We start from the raw sequence: 21051 nt of genomic DNA on the forward strand, positions 1-21051 counted from the left end.
CGGTATAAGAAAACATTGACGACGATTCGGAAGCCTCAAGCCGATCGTCGGAGTCGAACTGACGACCGGAAATTGCGTGGTAAGATTTTGAAGACGATTAAGAGGAATCCTAATCTGTCGGACCGTGATTTGGTCAGAAAATTCGGTGCTGCCCATAGTACCGTGAGGAGAACTCGACTCCGGGAAGGAATCAAGTCGTATCGAGCTAGCAAACAGCCAAATCAGACCATGAAACAGAATAGTGTGGTCAAAATTCGTGCTCGGAAACTATATGACCAGGTGCTGACCAAGTTCCACGGGTGTCTTCTGATGGACGATGAAACCTGTGTCAAGGCTGACTTCGGTCAAATCCCAGGTCAAAAATTTTACTTGGCAACGGCTCGGGGGGATGTTCCAGCCAAATTTAAATTTGTTTTTGCCGACAAATTTGCAAAAAAATTTATGATTTGGCCGGGCATTTGAAGCTGCGGCAAAAAAAAAAACGAAAGTTTTCGTTACAAATATGACAAATGACATCGGAACTATACCAAAAAGAGTGTCTCCAAAAACGAATTTTGCCGTTCATTCGATCCCACGACCATCCTGTAATGTTTTGGCCAGATTTGGCAAGCTGTCATTACAGCAAAGCCGTTTAAGAATGGTATGCAGAGAAAGTGGTCCAGTTTGTTCCGAAAAACCTTAACCCACTCAACTGCCCCCAGTTCCGCCCTATTCAGAAATACTGGGCAATCATGAAGAGGAGACTCAAGGCAAAGGGAAACGTTGTCAAAGACATCAATCGGATGACGACCTGGTGGAATAAGATAGCTAAAACGATGGACGAAGAAGGTGTGCGCCGCCTACTGAGCCGTGTTACAAGAAAAATTCGAGAATTCCTTCAAAACCGTGACGAATAATTTTATCCGCCTGCATAAGAGGTTCTTTCTAAAACCACCAATATTTTATCATAAAGACTATACTGTTTATTTTGTAATATTTGTGTGTCAGAATGTTTGATGTAACTAATCTGTACTGTAGTTTGGGTGTATCGTTTCAAATTCTAGTAGTGTAAAAGGGCAAAACTTGCACAATTAACACAATCGATCAACTAATTTATATTCGGAAGTATAAAGAAAGAGTGCCAGTTTTATTCGTATTCACGATATCCAGTTATGACTCTGACATTACACACCTGTACTTTTTTTTCGTAAAATCGTCGAATTTTCGGATCACTTTTAGGAACATTGCAAAAATTTTCTCAAGAAGAATCCAAGCTTAAGCCGAAAGAAGAAAAAAAAGCCCAAATTACCTGGCAGACAGAGGTCCTTTGTTGAGCCATTTTTAACATGAGGAGTTGGAGCCCTGTTGGACTAGTTTTACTGCAGAATTTCTGAAGCTTTTTTCCATTTATTTGTTTAAACTAGCAATGCATACCTGCACAATACTTCTACTTCACGTAGAATAACAACAATTTTTTTTCTATGTAAAGGTAACACTCAATTTTCACACTATTTTTGCAAGATATAAAACAACAACAAACCGTTCCAGCAAATTGAACGAATATTTCGTGCAATACGTCGTTCAACAAGCGCTCAAAGACCAACAAAATTGAACGGCCTGCTGAGAGGGTTTTTTTTTTCGGATATACAAGACTTTTCCAACCCTGTCAGAAAATATTTGAAATTTTTACCTGGCATCTCTGCTGTCGATATATCTATTTTGATTTGGCATCCCTGATTAGAAGCAAACATGTCCAATTTTCATTCGCGAGTCAAAAAATTTCAATTTATGAAGGGTAATAGAAATGCTTGAATTAGAATAAGTTTTCATTTCGTAGGACCTAAATTACCAGACATTAGTGCAAAGGATTGCAACAATGGCGACTGATATTGTTAAAGGGTGAGGAAATGTGTACACTTCATATTGTGCTATTATAAAAGCGGTTATTTTATATTGATTCATTCTCACTGCGATAAGGTATACTGATTTACAACAAGAGTTGAATAAAGCTCGCGATAATCTTAAAGGTCTAAATGATACCATTCGAAAAATCATTGGTAGGGATCCTTCAGCCACGGAGCAATACAATACTGGAAATAGGTATGTTAGTAAAATTATGCTACATAGCCAATTCAAATTACTCATGCCTATTTGTTGGTAGTTTCGGTGGATACTCCAGAAATGAAATCAGGAAGCGTAACCTGAATGTATATGAACTCGCTCGAAAAACAGAACAAGATCGCCATTTTTTTGAAGGACAAAACCAAGCAAAACGGCGTGCCGTATGTGAAACAAAGTCTGTATTTAGTAGACTCTCCGGTCCACCAAATCGTGATGTTGAATTCGATAAACCAAGGATACATTCACGAGTTATTAAAGAGCAACCAACACGGCAAGAAATAGTAGCAGCTCAAGGAACTGACGAGCAATCTCGGGCGCGAAATCGTCGAATTTTCGGATCACTTTTAGGAACATTGCAAAAATTTTCTCAAGAAGAATCCAAGCTTAAGCCGAAAGAAGAAAAAAAAGCCCAAATTGAAAAAAAACTGGAAGAACAACAGAAAATAGAACGAGAAAATCTTCGCAAGCAAAAGCAATGCTTATTTACAGGACGCAAACGACATCAATTGGAAATTCGAGCAATAGAAACAAAAATGATAAAAATGAGGGATCTAGAATCCTGGGAGGTTTCTAACAAACCCTTTGCCAACTACATAAAAACTGGTACAAGACCCCAAATATTTTATTTGCCAAAAAAAATGAATATCAAAACGGAAAAGAAGCTCAAAGATAGTCAAGAAGAACATAGAAGTAAGTGATAAGTATTTTTTGTTCTGTATGTGAAAGTAAGTTTTTACGATTATACCGAGTAACAAACTGCAGCGTTAAAACACATTTGGAAATTATCTTGGTGAATAAATTTCCCGGTAATTTTTAAAACTTGTTTTAACTTTGCTGTGTGGACACTAAATATTGTATAATAACGTAAATACGTAATTAGTAGTGTGTAAAAGGCGAAAAACTGTATAAAGTTTCCTAAGTCGCCCTCGAATCTTCTTTAATTGATAGTTTTTATCAGTAGACGGTCAAACAAGCCGATTTCGGTTATTCTTTTAAGAATCGAAGAAAATTATTTTGAAGAATACCACAGTATTATATATGATAGTATGATTGACATGAGAAATGAGTGGTGTAATGATCACTAGGTGGATTAAAACAAGTTTTTCTATCAACAACGATTGAATTATGATTCCATATACTTATCTAGTTTGAAACTGTTCACTTCATGAGTTGAGATGGATTTCCAAAACCCAATATGCAACGTCATATCTATATATATAAAATAATAGCGAAAAAAGTGTTGCTAATGTTTTCTGGTATGCGTGGGCCGATCTTCAAATGATTTTTTTTTGTTCGAAAGGTGACGTTTATGCGGAGGTTTTATGCTATAGTACATAAGGAAAATCCTTCGAGAAAATCGAGAAAAACTAGGAAATTGGTTCGTTTAGAATTGGAAATTTTTCATTCAATGCATGCTAGATCTCCAATTATTGTTTGGCGCGTATCGAGTTATGCAATGCTTCTGCCCGCTGGAGAGCCAAATATGTATACTAGATTATTAATAAAACCGTTTGGCGCCAAACGAGCTGATTTGTGCAAAAATTTCATTGAGCCTACTTGATTCACGTGTTTCTTTATTTCGAATCATATGTTCAATTAAGTAAGGGCGCCAAATGAACAGTATGCAAGTTTCCATTTTCCGATGTATAAATTTGGGTTCAATACCGTAAAGTCAAATTATAAAACGACTATAAGAAAAGAAAGTGATTTACGTTTTATTATGATTCGTTGTTTCCCTAAAATTCCAGAAATGTGAATTGTATCTTCTTGATAGATATAATTATTGCTTTTACAATGCACTGAGATAACAGGATCAGCACACCTCAGCTGCCACTTCAAATTAAGACCGTTAACTCAAACACCAAAACTGTTCGACTCTCTACTTTTCGGAACGATTCCATTCGAATTAGAAGAATGTTTTCTGTTTTTTTTTTGGCATAAAATTTTTTCGAAACGACCTCCAAATTTCGTCAATTGCTTCAAATTGCAAGTTGGGTTATTTATTTGAGTCCAAACGTCTTCAATTGGCCCAAACGCGATTTAAATTATATCAACCCAGAGTATTCCGAAATTTAAAATTATTTGCATTTGAGTAACTATGAACAGTTTCGTCCAATGTACTCGAACCATCCTGTTTGCCTTCTGTTTTTAAATTACATCGATTGAACGAAGATTTGGGAACTCATCGACATGTTTTACCTGTTCGAATGATTCACTCTCTTGCTCATAAACCGTCAAACTGATATTGTTGTATTTTACTTGAATCATTTGGAACTTTTAAGAGCAGGAAAAAACTGCTTTAAAGTGCGAAGTGTACGTGTGTGCATGATTTGGGGAAAAATGTTGAGATCGAATCAAAAACAATTGTCAGATGATTCATTTTTACAGAACACTCTACCATTCTACTTCACTAATCTCGAGCAATCATGAGGGTCTTTCGATTGTTCTAATTTAAGAGTATTCGAAATAATTTCCATCCAAAGATAATTTTTGAGCTGTGAGAAATTCACAGCGACAGCTACAGGTACAGAAATAAAATGAACAAGTGCAGAAGCTAAGTTCAGGAAAAAATAAAGAAGGTACAGGAACAAGTGCAGAAAGTACAAAACCAAGTACTGAAATGAGGGAAACAAGTATAGGAAGTACTGGCACAATTGAGTGCAGAAAAAGGTACAGAACGTGAAAGATGGTACAGATATAATATATACGATGGTAAATTGTACGCTGCCTGTTTGCGTTTCGGCAAACCATCGGTTTTATATATTTTGTCCTGTTGTCTGCGATATAAAAAGGCTGGGGCCACTATCATAAAGCATTATAATGATATTTTTCTTCAATAATCATTAAAATCGATAAGTAGTTTTGATTTTCTACATCAAATCAAATATTATCGCGCTACGAGGTATATATATATATATATATATATATATATATATATATATATATATATATATATATATATATATATATATATATATATATATATATATATATATATATATATATATATATATATATATATATCTTAGGTGTACAACTTTGCTTCCGCCGTTTTTTTCCAAAATTTAAAGCTTTATCGCGAAAAAGTGCTTACAGATGTATTATTCAAAGTATTGTCCGTCGCTAGCAACAACTTTCTCCCATCTTTCCGGAAATTTTCGGATCCCGGCTCGAAAAAAGGAGTCCTTTTTTGACGCTATCCATGAAGCAATCCATTTTTCCAACTCTTCGAAGGATTGAAAATGTTGATCTGCCAGGCCATGTGCCATCGAACGGAATAGGTGGAAGTCAGAAGGGCGACATCTGGGGAATACGGCGGGTGGGGCAAGACTTCTCATTTCAGCGTTTCCAGGTACTTTTTGACTACTTTTGCGACGTGAGGCCGAGCATTGTCGTGTTGCAGGATGACTTTGTCATGTCGCTCCTGATACTGTAACCGCTTTTCTTTTAGCGCGCGACTAAGGCGCATCAGTTGCGTTCGGTAGCGATCTCCTGTGATGGTTTTATCCGGTTTTAAGAGCGTAGTAAATTGTTATTCATATTTGAAGGTTTATTCTCTTCCACCATCATGTTTGTCTTCGAAACCACTCCCGACACGTTCTTTTACTCAGAGCAGCATCACCGTAAGTTTCTGAAAGCATTCGATGCACTTCAGTTGCATTTTTTTTCGAATTGTAACAGAAAAGTAAAACTTCCTGCAAATGGCGAGAATTGGGCACATAAACAGACATTTTCGAGTGTGAATAATACGAAAACAAGAACAACTGTCACTGAAACGGCGATGACAATTCGTTAGGCACTGTACACACTCACTTTAAAGGCATTATCATCTATTTATTTTAACCAGCCTCAACCGGTACAACCACCTATCGGAAAACGGCGGAAGCAAAGTTGTACACCTGATATATCATTCAGTATATTACAAAAGTATAATTAAAAGAATAAGTGCATTAACGCAAATTTCATGTAAACAGGAATAATAGAAAAACGGCGTCAAGAAGTACTCGACAGTATTGCCGATGTGGAGGCTCGTTTTCAAGCGGACATCAAGAAACTTGAAGAAAATGCGAATCGTTCCAAATTGGATTCTGCTAATTTAAATGTTTCGAAACACGACCACACAATTGCCGACGAGGACGACGATTCTAATGAAGACGACAATTTAAATAGTCCCTACAATGAAAACGATAATTACGAGAACGTTGAAGGACCAGCACTACCTTCTTCCATGGTAGCTCCTAATTTTAAAATTACTATCCAAAATCCTGAAATCAAACAAGGTAAATATCACTGTATAACAATCATCTTACTTCAATAATACTGCTATTTTTCCAGAAAAATCGGATCCTGCCCACAAAGTTGTGCGTTTAATTGAAGGATCGTCTATTCCTTCAATCAACGGTAATGACGAACCTGAAAATGTTTCATTTTTGGTACAGGGTGAAAATTTGCAGATCACATTCAAAACAGATGACGATTGTGAGTAATGTTTTTGCACGTTATACCACTGCACTCTATAAACCATAGAAAGTAGACGGAGACGCAGAGTTTCAAATACATGAGAAGAATTTGTACATTGCAGAGCGGGAACATTTGGATAGTTTGTTTTTACTAATGAGTTTCCGTATTCGATCATTAAAGTGTCAACATGAAAATTTCATTAAAAATAATTAAAACTAAAGATTTTGTTTATTTTTTTCCTACTTAGGACTGGTCATGACAATCTCTAGTTTATTTTGAAGTAGGACAACGTCTTTCTTCACTATATTCACCTGGGCGCTTTTTCAAAAGTTCACAATCCGATAGTGTTACGGAATTATTCTAAATTTGATTTCCAAATATTTTTTTCTCTGTTTCAATATTGTTTTTAGTTGTTTCACTAGACAAGTGATTTCCAAATATGTTTGGTCGATTGTCCAGTTTTAATATATTATTTTTTCTTCTGCTCACCAAGTCAAAAATTCTAAGATTCGATGTCATTTAGGCTTTTGGAAGTGATCCGACACGATTGAAACCAAATATTGAATCAAAATCTAATTGACCTATCTTAATTTCTGCTACATTGGGTTGAAAAATAAGTAGCATTAGATAAACAATAGAATCTCATATATCCTTTCCCCAGCAAAAGAATTGAGTAAACCGTTTTAGGAAAGAAAAATGAAAGTTCCCCTAAATTCCACTATTAAAGTTTTTTACTATTTCGTTATAATACTAACGTAATATTGACAGACAGATACCAGTATTTCGAATGGTATTTGCATTCATCCTCCTTGTATCAGCGTAGAAGAAGTCTATTGGAAGAAAAATTGCTGTGCTGTTTCTTTTTAATAGTGTAGATAGATTCATTCTGGTAAGTTAGTTACTGACAGGAAGCAACTGTTTATGTTTATGTTTTTTTTAAATAAATAATTATTGAAATATGAGTAAAACTTAAATTATTAATATTCAAATTGGGTGTTCAATCACAAGTGGTGACTTTTCAGCCCTATTATATACTTGATTTGGTTATTACTGTTAAGACATCTTTTGCTTCCGCAATTTTGCGAGTCTTTTGTGTAGGGAAAATTGTGAACCTACTTGTATTGTGTAATGGGGAAAAGGAACTTACATACTAACCTACTAACTAATACAGAGAGCGAATCGATTCAATTGAAGATTGCATCATTTTTTGTCGGAATTTGCTTATAACATTATGAGACATTACGTCTAATGGTTCTATATTTGTGAGTCCGTGTAACTCATTTGTACTAAACCAGGGAGGACGCTTCAAAATCATTTTCAGAATTTTAGGTAGCAATTCAGATTTACAATTCTGATAGCTAACCTGGAGTGTACGGTCAGTTGAATAATTTTGAATCATTTGAATCGAATAAACAGGACACTGGAAGTCGGAAATTTTTGTTATTAAATATTTATGCCAATCACTGTCGAATGCTTTTTCTATGTCTAAAAGAGGAACTCCAGTGGACAACCCAGAAGATTTATTGGCTTTTATCATGTTCGTTACTCGTACAAATCGATGAGTAGTTGAATGTTCATGACAAAACCCAAACTGCTCCGGTAAAAAAATTGAATTCTCTTTTATATGAGACATCATTCTCAACAAGATATTTTTTGTCAAAAAGATTACTGATTAAAGAAAGTAATTACTTTAGCGTTTTTCGCGGAAGTAAGCTAATGCACTGTTTGAAAATTTTTGTTGCAGCATAACTGTCACTCGAGAGCATAGTCTGTCAGCAGTCACAAGAGAACTTCATCAGACAAGTCGTTTCGGAAGTGCATGCGGGCGCAGCACCCAGTCCGGAACAAATTCTCGATTCCCATGCTAAGAATATTAAGGATTTCCGCTACGACGCGGACAGTAGCATCACATTTGCAGCCTGGTTCACGAGGTACGACGAGCTGATCGAAATGAATGCTGCTCGGTTGGACGATCAAGCGAAGATTAGATTGCTGCTCAGAAAGCTGGGAACATCTGAACACGAAAGGTATGTCTCTTTTATTCTGCCGAGAACACCGAACGAACATACTTTTGCAGACACGGCCGCAAAATTGAAAAGTTTGTTCGGGGCGAAATTTCGGTGATCGGCAAGCGATACAGAACCCTTCAGATCGCTAAGCATCCGACCGAAGACCACATCGCTTACGCCTGCCGTGTGAATAAGCTCTGCGTCGAGTTCGAGCTGGGAAAGCTTTTAGAGCAACAGTTCAAGTGCTTGATGTTCGTGTGCGGACTAAAGTCTGAGCGTGATTCAGAGACTCGGAACCGACTTCTGTGAAGGATTGAAGAGAACAATAACCTCACTTTGGAGCAACTATCGAATGAATGCCAGCGTCTCATCCATCTCAAGCACGATAATGCTATGATCGAATCTTCTGCATCTTTCGATCAGGTTAATCAGCTCAAGCAGAAATATGACGGTAATCGTAACAGACGTCAGCTGTCTCCCAGGTCAGATGCGAACAACACAAAGCGGAAACCCGATACACCATGCTGGTATTGTGGTGCGTTCCATTATGTTCGTGACTGCCCATACGACAACCGTCAACTTTTTACTGCCAGGTATCTAGTTCTTCGACTTCCAGCGCAGCGCTCAGTTCTGCATTTCACAAAAGTTTTCTGTGAGAAACTCGGGCTCTGCAGTAAGGTATAGGTGAAGTTAGACGTAAAGGAGCAGTGCAAGCCCGTTTTCTGTACCAAACGCCTGGTTGCGTACTCTATGTACGACGCAGTCGATCAAGAGTTGGACCGATTACAGTAGCTGAACATCATTACACCGGTCGACTACTCGGAGTGGGCAGCACAAATCGTCTTTGTGTGCAAAGCAAATGGTGCCATTCGTGTTTGCGGGGATTACTCCACATAACTCAACTCCGCTCTGCAGCCTTACCAATACCCGCTTCTTCTTCCGAAAGACATCTTCGCTAAGCTGGCCAACTGCAAAGTCTTCAGCCAGATCGATCTTTCGGATGCATTTCTGCAAGTTGAGATCGACGAGCAGCTTCGTCATCTGCTCACCATCAACACACACCGTGGTTTGTTTCATTACAATCGTCTTCCACCTGGTGTAAAGGTAGTGTCGTAACCAAAGTAAGACACACGTGTTTCCAGTTTTGAACTTGAGAGAAAATTTAAAATTTTCAGACTAGACCAAATACGTCTACTCGCTGTAAGTTTAGTTCACAGAATGATTCTAATTCTTAGGTATTAATTTCAGTTTCCCCTTTTCCCAACGAATTCATAATAAATCAGTTTCCATATCAACGAAGTATAGTTGTTTATTGGAAAATTAACGGTCACCATGGTAAGGCTAAATTTCCATTTACAGTGATATCAGTTTTATCAGTATTTTTATTAAAGTACATGTTTAATCTGGCGTGGCACTAACTGCAATTAATTATGTATTTTATTTTAAATATCTTAATGATATCAATTCATTAATCATGCATCATCCAATCTGGTATCGTTGAATATAATTCATCTTTACCACATGAACGTCACAGTTGTATACAAGTTTGCATCAAATTAGTTCTGCGTTTTGAGATAGTTTTATTTGAGAAATAGGTCTGATATAATAATCTCTCCTGTGTACTCTACAGGTAGCACCTGGTATCTTCCAGCAGCTCATCGACATCATGCTAGTTGGCTTGGAAAAAGTTTCCGGTTATCTCGACGACGTGTTCGTTGGCGGTGAAGACGAAGCAGCTCACAACCGGAACCTGAAAGCAGTTCTTCAGCGAATCCAGGATTTTGGGTTCACAATTCGAGCCGAGAATGTACCTTCGGCAAGAAACAGATACCGTATCTGGGCTACATTGTTGACCATCGAGGTCTGCGTCCAGATCCAGCGAAAATCGAGGCAATATTGCAGCTTTCACCTTTCACTGACGTTCCAGTGTTTGTTCCTTCCTCGGGGCGATCAATTATTACGGAAAGTTTGTCCCGAACATGTGAATGCTTCGCTTCCCGCTGGACAATCTGCTAAAATCGCTGTTAAGGTTCCAGTTGACAACGGAATGCCAACAGGCATTCGAGCGTTTCAAGCAGATTCAGCAAGCCATAGACACCCTGGTCAAGCATGGTATTGCAACAGGACTTGAACTGAAACCAAAACAAATTAGTTTCGGCGACACGTGTGTGCAAGGTAAGCAATGCAGAGAGCCGTTCGATAGTCCTCGAGAGAGAGCCACTCGTTCGTTAGAACGGGTGCATTCTGACGTTTGAGGACCGATCGATCCTCCAGCTTGGGTCGGATCTAGATATTTTGTCTCGTTCATCGACGACTTTACTCACTTCGCCTATATACAGCCAATTAGGAAGAAATCGGAGGTATTCGAACGCTTTAAGGAGTATGAGTATGAAGCGATGGCAAAGACCCATTGGGGATGCAAGATCAGTAAGCTGACGGTGGATCAGGGTCGCGAATACTGTTCAAACGAGCAACATATGTACTACAAGAGTAGAGGAGCCTACGGTTGCTTATTCGCCACAGCCTACGGTTGCTTATTCGCCGCAACAAAACGGCGTTGCGGAACGTTTCAATAGAACGTTGATTGAGAAAGTGAGAACGATGCTGCTGGACTCTCATATGCCGAAGCAGTTGTGGTCTGAGGCGGCTCTCATGGGGACGTACCTGCTGCATCGAAGTCCAACTAGTGCGCTGAAAGGACACGTGACCACAGACTAACAGACAGGACACTCAAATTGGATTCTTCAATCATTTTAACGGTCATTTCGAATATTCCTTTATTTGGGACAGTACTCACATGTGTCATGATGGCGCCACGTTACCCTATCAAAAACATCCTGTCTGTCATCTAGATCTGTTTATTTTTTTCATTTCCCAACAGAGTTGCCAATTATACAGAATTACCTGTAATGTATTGTTTTGTATACGTCCATGCGAATTTCATGCAGGATACAGATTTAATACATATTGCCAAAACTATATACATAATTCTCATCCTCCAACACAATACAAAATCGAACCCGTTTTGTTACAATATTTACTTGCTTCTGGTCTGCCGCCACTTAATTTCGGGTGAAAACTACCAACACAATAAAAAATAGTCTAGATGAACAACGCTGAGTCAAATAAATGGTTACCTTCCAACATCGTGAAAAAGTTAAATATATTATCAACGTAATCCAATAATTTATTGTGACTATTCATTTTCAAATATTTGGATGAAATCAGGCATCCCTGCAAGCAGCTGATCGGTGTTGACAAACGAGGGGAAACCAACTAGTAAAAAAACTTGTGCATAACACAAGGGGTGTACAGATAGTAAATAGTTCGCGCAGTATAATATAGGTGGAACTAGTGCATCACGAAAAATTATTTTTATAAGAATTTACTCATACTGTCATGTCTGTTAGTCTGTGACGTGACTGCTGCTGAGTGTTGGTTGAAAGTAAAGCCAAACTTTGAAAAACTGCGCATATTTGGTTGCAAACCATTTGCTTGGATTCCGAATCAAAGGCGAAGCAAACTGGACAGCAAGAGTCGTGAGGCGGTAATGATTGGGTACGCGCCGAACGGATATCGTCTTTGGAATCAGACATCTAGGAAGGTACGTTACCAGCAAGAGGGGGAAGAAACAAAGAATGCTGCTGTTAACTTGCCAGAAGCGGACTGTGATGCTGATAGCTTGCCGGAGTATGAATCCGACGATGAATCTCGATGATTCGAATGAAGGTGAAACGCCAGCCGGTGTATCAAACCCTGGGGCGCTTCCTTCGCATCACAGAAGTGACGACTGTGCGGAGTCAATCACCAGGCACAGCGAACGGGAGCGCAGACTCCCAGGTAAGTTCCTAGATGTCTTCACCGGTTTCAGAGCAACCTCTGCTGGTTTCATTCCTACTTCAACAGATGCGCCGTGTACATTCAACGATATTGCAAGCCGCAATGATCGTGAATCGTGGTTGAAAGCGGTTGAGGATGAGCTAACGTACCTGAACGCTAACAACGTGTGGAAATTCGTACTATGCCCTGAAGCAGTGAAGCCGTTGAAATGTAAATGGGTTTTCCGTATCAAGAAAATGAGCATGGAAACGCGGTTGAGCGCAAAGACGTATGCGCCGGTTGCGAGACTGCCTACCATTCGGACCGTGCTAGCAGTTAGAGTTCAGCAACGCTGTATATTCCATCAAATGGATGTTAGGACGGCGTTTTTGCATGGCGAGCTGCGTGAGGAAATCTATATCGATGTTCCTGAGGGCGTGAAGGCTCCTCCTGGAATGGTATGTCGTTTACAGAAATCGTTATACGGGCTAAAGCAGTCTCCTCGCTGCTGGAACGATAAGTTCAACTGTTGCGGAATAAAGGCGATAGGCCCTTTTGATCGAGCAAATTATATCGACGTGAAAAGATATCGACGCAATGCGTCATATCCAGTTATGGTGACAGGTCATATAAGATAAAGAAGAAGAAAGTTAGAAACTAGTTAAGCCGTCTGTTCTGATTTAATCTAAAGGTTAATTGTATTTCCAATTCAAAGCAGTTCTTTGATTTAAAGATTATTCTACGTAATTAACTGTAGACGATTACAGTTCAAGGTTGTTTATTTTATTCGATGAATTGATTAATAATACTAATTGAATTTATGTATTTCTATTAAATAACCTAAAATCACAGACAGTTATCACAGCTAATTAGAAAAGCCTAAAGAAAATGTATACTTAAATCTAAATAGTACGGATACGTAAGTACGTTTATTAAATGAAAAGAATGTTTGCTAACGGAATAATTCTATGAGCAGCATATAGATATTCATTGTATAAGCACGTGGTTCTCTTTGGATTTATTTGATGGTTAGGAAACTAATTTGTAAGTTGATTTCATTTCATTAATAATTAGATACAATAAAAGTATATTTGCAGTCGAGTTGCGGAAAACCGAACTACGGAAAAGTTTACAACATTCTCGAAAATTATAATCTGAAGAGATCCCTTTCGTTATGAGTACGTCCGGAGACCATCCTACAGGCAGCTGCAAGGTCTGCAACCGACCGGATCATGCCGAAGATATGGTCGCTTGTGACTGTTGTGAAAAGTGGTTTCACTTCACGTGTGCAGGAGTACAGGCTTCCATCTGCAACAAACCATGGCGTTGTGGTTATTGTTCAAGTCGAGATGACGACCGTAATTCAACAGTGTCAATCTGCTCGACTACCTCAAGTGCTCGTTTACGATTGAGGCAGCTCAAAGAAGCGAAAACACTCGATGATCGTCTGTTATTACAACAAGCGGAAAGGGAACGAGCTTATTTAGCTGAGAAGCACCAACTGGAAGCCGAGATTCATACAGAAATGCGACTAAGAACCAGTACATCAAGCCGAATCAGCTGTAAAAGTAGTCACAGTCACAGAACTGAAATAAAAACCTGGATTGATCAGTCTGGAAGCACAATGGCAGTAAATCCAAACGCGGATGCAAAAGCATCGACACCCGTTATTTCTATAGGGAATATAGTACAAGCAGATAAAAACAAAAGTGTAATAACGCCAGTCCAGTCGATATCCACAGGTATTCATTGTAGTGTAGTTCCGTCCACGTCTACCAAGAAAGCCGTGGTTGAATTCAATAGAATGTCAACAAAAACGCACGTTCCACCGATTCCCAGTTCTGGTTCAGCATACAGTAAATTTCCATCGCAAGTAATCAACACTGTTAATTCAAACTCGTTTACACGACTGTTTCCAGCATCGCAGCATAATGCCGTCCGTCTAGATCAACAGAAACAACATCCATCAGGTCCGTCTAAACAGCACATCCCACCGACGAGTCAGTCAGGTCCACGAGAAGGCTCGCAGTTAGGCGCGGAACCTATAATGGAAAGTCAAGTTCCTGTTCGGACTGATTCCGGTGAGCGGAATCAATTGGATATATTATGTAAACAGCGAACAGTACAACAGCAATTTGGAAATCGAAACAGCAGTTATTTTACGCAACCTAGAGGAAACCAATCGGGAACATCGTTTATGCCGTCATTACCACCAGAAGGCACGCAATTAGGCGCGGAACCTATAATGGAAAGTCAAGTTCCTGTTCAGAATGATTCCGGCGAACGAAGTCAATTCAATGCATTTGGTAAACAGCAAACAGTGACGCCACAACTATTTGACTTGCGACGAGGAAATATTATTTCGCATCCTAAAGGAAACCAAGCGGGAGCATCGTTTGTACCGCCATTCTATTCTACACATTGGCCCGTGAATGAAAACTTGAGTTTTGGTAACAGTCAACAGCAAACTCCTTTCATGGCTTCAATTCCCGTGCACCCACATACACCGTCGAACTATTTGAGATGGTTCGCAAGTGGAGCACCGAATATGGAAGAATCAAATGTGTCACGCCCTCGGACAAGTGCGACAGCAATCGCTGAACCGCTTCAGAGCGAACAAGGACGCCCTGATAGGCAATCAAATATGGGACAATCATTTAATAATCACTGTACATCGGCGACTGAAGGAGTTCTGAATGCACAGCAATGGGCAGCACGTCAAGTAGTGTCGCGTGACTTACCAAAGTTCTCGGGTGACCCGCTTGAGTGGCCACTGTTTATTAATGCGTTTGAGTCTACTACAATGATGTGTGGAATTCAGCAAGACGAGAATCTAGCTAGATTACAAAAATCCTTAGTGGGAAGTGCAAGAGAAAAGGTTCAGAGCATTTTAACTCTACCAGCAGCGATTCCCGAAATAATTCAAATATTGCGAGATGAATGCGGGCGGCCAGAACAATTGGTTCATTGCCTCCTAGTAAAGATTCGTCGTGCTCCTCCTCCAAATATCAACAAACTTGATACACTTATAAATTTCGGAAGGGAGGTAAAAAACCTGGTGATTTACATCGAAGGTGCCAAACTACACGACCATTTGGCAAACCCCATGTTACTATCGGAATTAGTAGGAAAACTACCACCAAATTTACGGTTGGAATGGGGGCTACATACCCAGAAAATACCGGAAGTATCGCTGAAGGCATTTAGTGAATACGTTACGGCTATCAGAACTGCTGCTTGTAAGGTCTTGCTGCCAGACTGCAGTCATGACGAAGGTCGTCGGAGCAAGAAGGAAAAAGGTGGTTTCGTGAGCGCACATTCTTTCGGACAGAATGATGAAATTGAGATACATTCGAGAAAAGAACACCAAACTAAAACTAAAAACGCCACCTCCAAATCATGTGCAGCGTGTAATGAGAATGATCACAAACTGCGGAACTGCGATAAATTTAAGAATTTAAGCCTAGATCAAAGAAGACAACTGGTGGAACGTTTGAAGCTTTGTCAACATTGTTTGGGAAGTCACGGTAAGTGGCCGTGTAGATCCAAACAGTTTTGTGAAATCGATGGTTGTAAAGAGTATCATAATAGTCTGTTACATACAAAGCCAATTCGCTCAGTTCAACGAACAGTTTCCACTGGTGTTATTTCCGCTCACTGCTCTAATCAGGAAAGTATTCTCTTTAAAGTGATTCCTGTCATTCTGTCACATAAAGGAAAGTCTATTTCAACCTTCGCATTTTTGGACGACGGATCTAATCTTACGTTGATGGAAGAAGAAATCGCTGATGAGCTGGAGTTGAATGGAAATGTCACTCCACTATGCATCCAGTGGACAGGAAGTGTGACAAGAAAGGAGTCGACCTCACGTGAGGTTCAAGTGAGCATTTCGGGCACTCGTTCTCAGCAATACACTATTTCAGGTGTTCGCACGGTTCCTCGCCTTGACCTTCCTCATCAAAGTTTGGATTACGATTATCTAGCCAACAGATTTGCTCACCTGAAGAGGCTTCCAGTTAGTAGTTATTCGAATGCAATACCTCGGATCCTTATTGGTTTGGATAATGCGAAACTGATCATGACTTTAGACAAACGTGAAAGGCATTATCGTGAACCTGTTGCAGCTAAAACACGCCTTGGTTGGACGATTTTTGGTGGCGAACAAAAAGAAACACAGCAAACCCATCATGTATCGCTTCATATGTGCTATGGCACTACAGATTTTTTGCTCCATGATCTTGTAAACCAATATTTTGAGGTTGAAACCGTGGGTGTAAAACCTCTGATTTCGCTGGAATCGCCAGAAGACCGACGTGCCAAGCAGATCTTGTTCGATACTACTAGGCGTACTGAATCAGGAAGATTCGAATGTGGGTTGCTATGGAAGAGTGATACTATTGACCTGCCAGATAGTTACGCAATGGCCACGCGTCGTTTAGTTTGCTTGGAGAAAAAAATCTGTAAAGATCAAAGCCTGAAATCGAAAATCTTAGAGCAAATTGACGAGTATCTGCAGCGAGGTTATGCCCACAAAGCAACAGAGAACGAGTTGCGTAATTCGGAAAATTATCTCGTTTGGTATTTACCACTTGGTATTGTTTCTAATCCTCGCAAGCCGGAAAAATTGCGTATCGTGTGGGACGCTGCAGCACGAGTGGGAGATGTATCTCTGAACTCAGTATTGTTAGCTGGACCAGATTTGTTGACTCCGCTGCTAAAGGTTATGTTTCAGTTCCGCCAACGGCAGTACGCTGCAGTAGGAGATGTTCGGCAAATGTTTCACCAGCTATTGGTTAGGAAAGAAGACCGACAGGCGCAAAGGTTTCTCTTCCGCCCAAAGTCGGATCAAGCACCAACAGTTTATGTCATGGACGTTGTTATCTTTGGTGCATCGTGTTCGCCATGTCTGGCGCAACATGTAAAAAACACTAACGCGAAAGAGTTCGAAAAGCTGTACCCTGAAGCATCAGCGGCTATCATCAATAACACTTACGTTGATGACTTTCTGGATAGCCGAGATACGGTAGATGAAATAGTGCGAATCATAAAAGATGTGCGATGCGTTTTCGATAAAGCGGGATTTGAGATACGGAACTGGCAGTCAAATTCTCAGGAAGTCCTTCGACGGGTCGGGGTCGACGTCTTAGAAACAGCGAAGCGTTTTTCAATAGAGAAGTCAACGTTAGCAGAGCGAGTGCTTGGAATGTCATGGAAACCCAAGGAGGATTTATTCGTATTTGCCACACAGTTCCGCGAAGATCTTCTACCGTTATTATCTGGTAACGTCGTACCCACCAAGAGGCAGGTTCTCAGGGTTGTGTTGAGCCATTTTGATCCACTCGGCATCGTAGCTAACTACACAGTGCACGGAAAAATATTAATACAGGACGTTTGGAGATCCGGTGTAGATTGGGATGACCCAATCAAAATGGAAAATTTCGAAAATTGGCAGCGCTGGGTGAGTTTGAATCAAAATCTGTCGAAAGTTCAAATTCCCAGATGCTACTTTCCGAACTACAAGTTAAGCAGCTACGAAACACTGGAGCTGCACGTTTTTGTTGATGCGAGCTTGTTAGCCTATTGTGCCGCAGCTTACTTCAGGATTGTTGACGACGGTGTACCGCGCTGCGCTCTAGTAGCTGCCAAGACGAAAGTGACTCCTTTGAAACCTCAGTCTATACCACGCAACGAATTATGCGCCGGTGTGCTTGGTGTAAGACTTGCCAAAAGTATTCAAGAGCATCATTCGATACCAATCCAGAAACGTTACCTGTGGACTGATTCAACAACAGTTCTCTCTTGGCTAAGAGCAGACCCACGGAAATACCGGCAATTTGTAGCCTTCCGAGTCGCAGAAATTCAGACGGAAACCAGTATAAAAGAATGGAAGTATATCCCATCGAACCTGAATCCTGCAGACAAAGGTACCAAATGGGGAAACGGGCCTTGTTTCGACCCGAGAGACCCGTGGTTCAGTGGGCCAGCATTTCAACTTCGACCGGAGTGTGAGTGGCCACGTCAACCGTCCAGATTTTCAGACCCACCGCAAGAAGTCAGAGTGATGCATCACCATGCAGCAGTTTGTGATTCAGTCATACAATTTTCAAAGTTTTCGCGATGGGATGACTTGTTAAAAAAACTTGCCTATATTTACCATTTTATACATTGTTGTCAAATAAAACAAAAACGATTGACAAGTAATGGATTCGTCACCTTAAATCAAACAGATTTTGTTGCCGCTGAAGCAAGCTTGTGGCGAATAATTCAAAAGCAAAAGTATTTCGAAGAAATCAAAATTCTTCACAAGAACGTTGATAGACCCAATAGCGAGAAGCAGCCCTTGAAAATAAGTAGTCCAATCGGAAAGCTGTCACCATTTCTAGACGAAAAAGGTGTAGTTCGTATGCAAAGTCGGATCAATATTACTGCGGCTTACTATTCCTTCGATTTTAAGAATCCGGTAATCGTTCCTAAAGAATCCCACGTCACGAATCTGCTGATCCTTAAATACCATCAACGTTATGGACACGCTAACGAAGCTATCGTCGTAAACGAGCTGCGTCAACGGTATTACATACCCAAGCTTCGATTCGTAGTGAAAAAGGTCGTAAAACAGTGCATGTGGTGCAAAGTCTATCGGGTGAGGCCGACAGAACCTAAGATGGCTGCATTGCCGCACACGAGAATTACCCCGTACGTTCGCCCGTTCACATTTACGGGCTTGGATTATTTTGGACCGCTGATCATAAAGCGTGGACGCATTAATGAAAAACGATGGGTGGCACTCTTTACGTGTTTAACTATTCGCGCCGTGCATGTGGAAGTAGTATATACTTTGTCAGCTGATTCCTGTAAAATGGCAATTCGTCGTTTCGTGGCTCTCAGAGGAGCTCCGCAGCAAATTTATAGCGACAATGGAACAAATTTTCGGGGAGCTTCTCGCGAACTTGCAGACGAAATCAAAGCTATCAATAGGAAACTAGCCCCAGTGTTTACCAACGCGGAAACTGAGTGGTTATTTAACCCTCCTTCCTCCCCTCACATGGGCGGTGTGTGGGAGAGAAAGGTACGTTCGATCAAAGATGCGTTGAAATCTCTTCATCATAAACATCACTTGAACGACGAAGAATTGATGACCTTTTTATCGGAAGCTGAGATGATAGTCAACTCGCACCCTCTGACTTTTGTACCAATAGAAGATCCATCTGATGAAACCGTGACACCAAATCACTTTTTACTCATGAGTTCGAGTGGTGCCAACGTATCTACAAGAATATCCATAAAGGAAGAAGTACCGCTGCGAGTCAACTGGAGACTGATGCAACATCTGCTCAACCAGTTTTGGAAGGGTTGGATTAAGGGTTACCTGCCCACCATAGCGCGCAGAACAAAGTGGTTCAATGACGTGCGTCCGCTTCAGGAAGGGGATCCGGTGGTCATTGTAGACGAAGCAGTACGTAATGGTTGGTTGCGAGGTCGCGTTGTCAAGGTTTATCCCGGAAAGGATGGACAAGTAAGAAAAGTGGACGTCCAGACTTCTTCAGGCGTATATCAACGACCAGCGATCAAAGTAGCCCTGCTTGACATCTTAGAAGGAAGTAAGACCATTACAGAATAAGGTATTACGGGTCGGGGTGTTGCGGAATAAAGGCGATAGGCCCTTTTGATCGAGCAAATTATATCGACGTGAAAAGATATCGACGCAATGCGTCATATCCAGTTATGGTGACAGGTCATATAAGATAAAGAAGAAGAAAGTTAGAAACTAGTTAAGCCGTCTGTTCTGATTTAATCTAAAGGTTAATTGTATTTCCAATTCAAAGCAGTTCTTTGATTTAAAGATTATTCTACGTAATTAACTGTAGACGATTACAGTTCAAGGTTGTTTATTTTATTCGATGAATTGATTAATAATACTAATTGAATTTATGTATTTCTATTAAATAACCTAAAATCACAGACAGTTATCACAGCTAATTAGAAAAGCCTAAAGAAAATGTATACTTAAATCTAAATAGTACGGATACGTAAGTACGTTTATTAAATGAAAAGAATGTTTGCTAACGGAATAATTCTATGAGCAGCATATAGATATTCATTGTATAAGCACGTGGTTCTCTTTGGATTTATTCGATGGTTAGGAAACTAATTTGTAAGTTGATTTCATTTCATTAATAATTAGATACAATAAAAGTATATTTGCAGTCGAGTTGCGGAAAACCGAACTACGGAAAAGTTTACAACATCAACAATGATATTTTGAAACTGGGATTTGTGCGATCGAAACACGACTACTGTCTGTACACTTGGTGCAGTAAAGATGAAGGTGATGCGATTTATCTTGTGCTGTATGTAGACGATCTGATAATATCCGGTCGAAAACTCGAAACAGTTCTGGCTTTGAAGAAAAAGTTGTCTGACGTTTTTGCGATGACGGATTGCGGCGAAATGAAGCATTTTCTGGGCATCAAGATTACCTACGATCAAGGTGCTGGGATTATAAAGCTTATACAGGCATCACACATTGAGAGGCTCCTGTTGAAATTTGGCTTGGTAGACTGTAACTCGTCGAGGACCCCTATGGAGAAAAACTTGAAACTGGAATCAACGTATGGCGTACACTATGGAACCTTACCGTGAGCTTCTAGGAAGTCACATGTAC

At 40.1% G+C, this 21051-nt stretch overlaps 1 protein-coding gene across 1 annotated transcript; it reads left to right on the forward strand.

Moving 5' to 3' along the window:
• The first annotated feature begins 1702 nt into the window (after positions 1-1702).
• LOC131440620 (pinin) lies at positions 1703-6781 on the forward strand. The gene is made up of 5 exons (XM_058612059.1): positions 1703-1878; positions 1957-2079; positions 2141-2790; positions 6075-6380; positions 6436-6781. The coding sequence occupies exons 1-5, from the start codon at positions 1856-1858 to the stop codon at positions 6585-6587; spliced, it is 1254 nt and encodes a 417-aa protein (XP_058468042.1). The 5' UTR covers positions 1703-1855; the 3' UTR covers positions 6588-6781.
• The last annotated feature ends 14270 nt before the right edge of the window (positions 6782-21051 follow it).

This window comes from Malaya genurostris, chromosome 1 (assembly GCF_030247185.1).
Source record: "Malaya genurostris strain Urasoe2022 chromosome 1, Malgen_1.1, whole genome shotgun sequence".
Classification (NCBI taxonomy): Eukaryota; Metazoa; Arthropoda; class Insecta; order Diptera; family Culicidae; genus Malaya; species Malaya genurostris.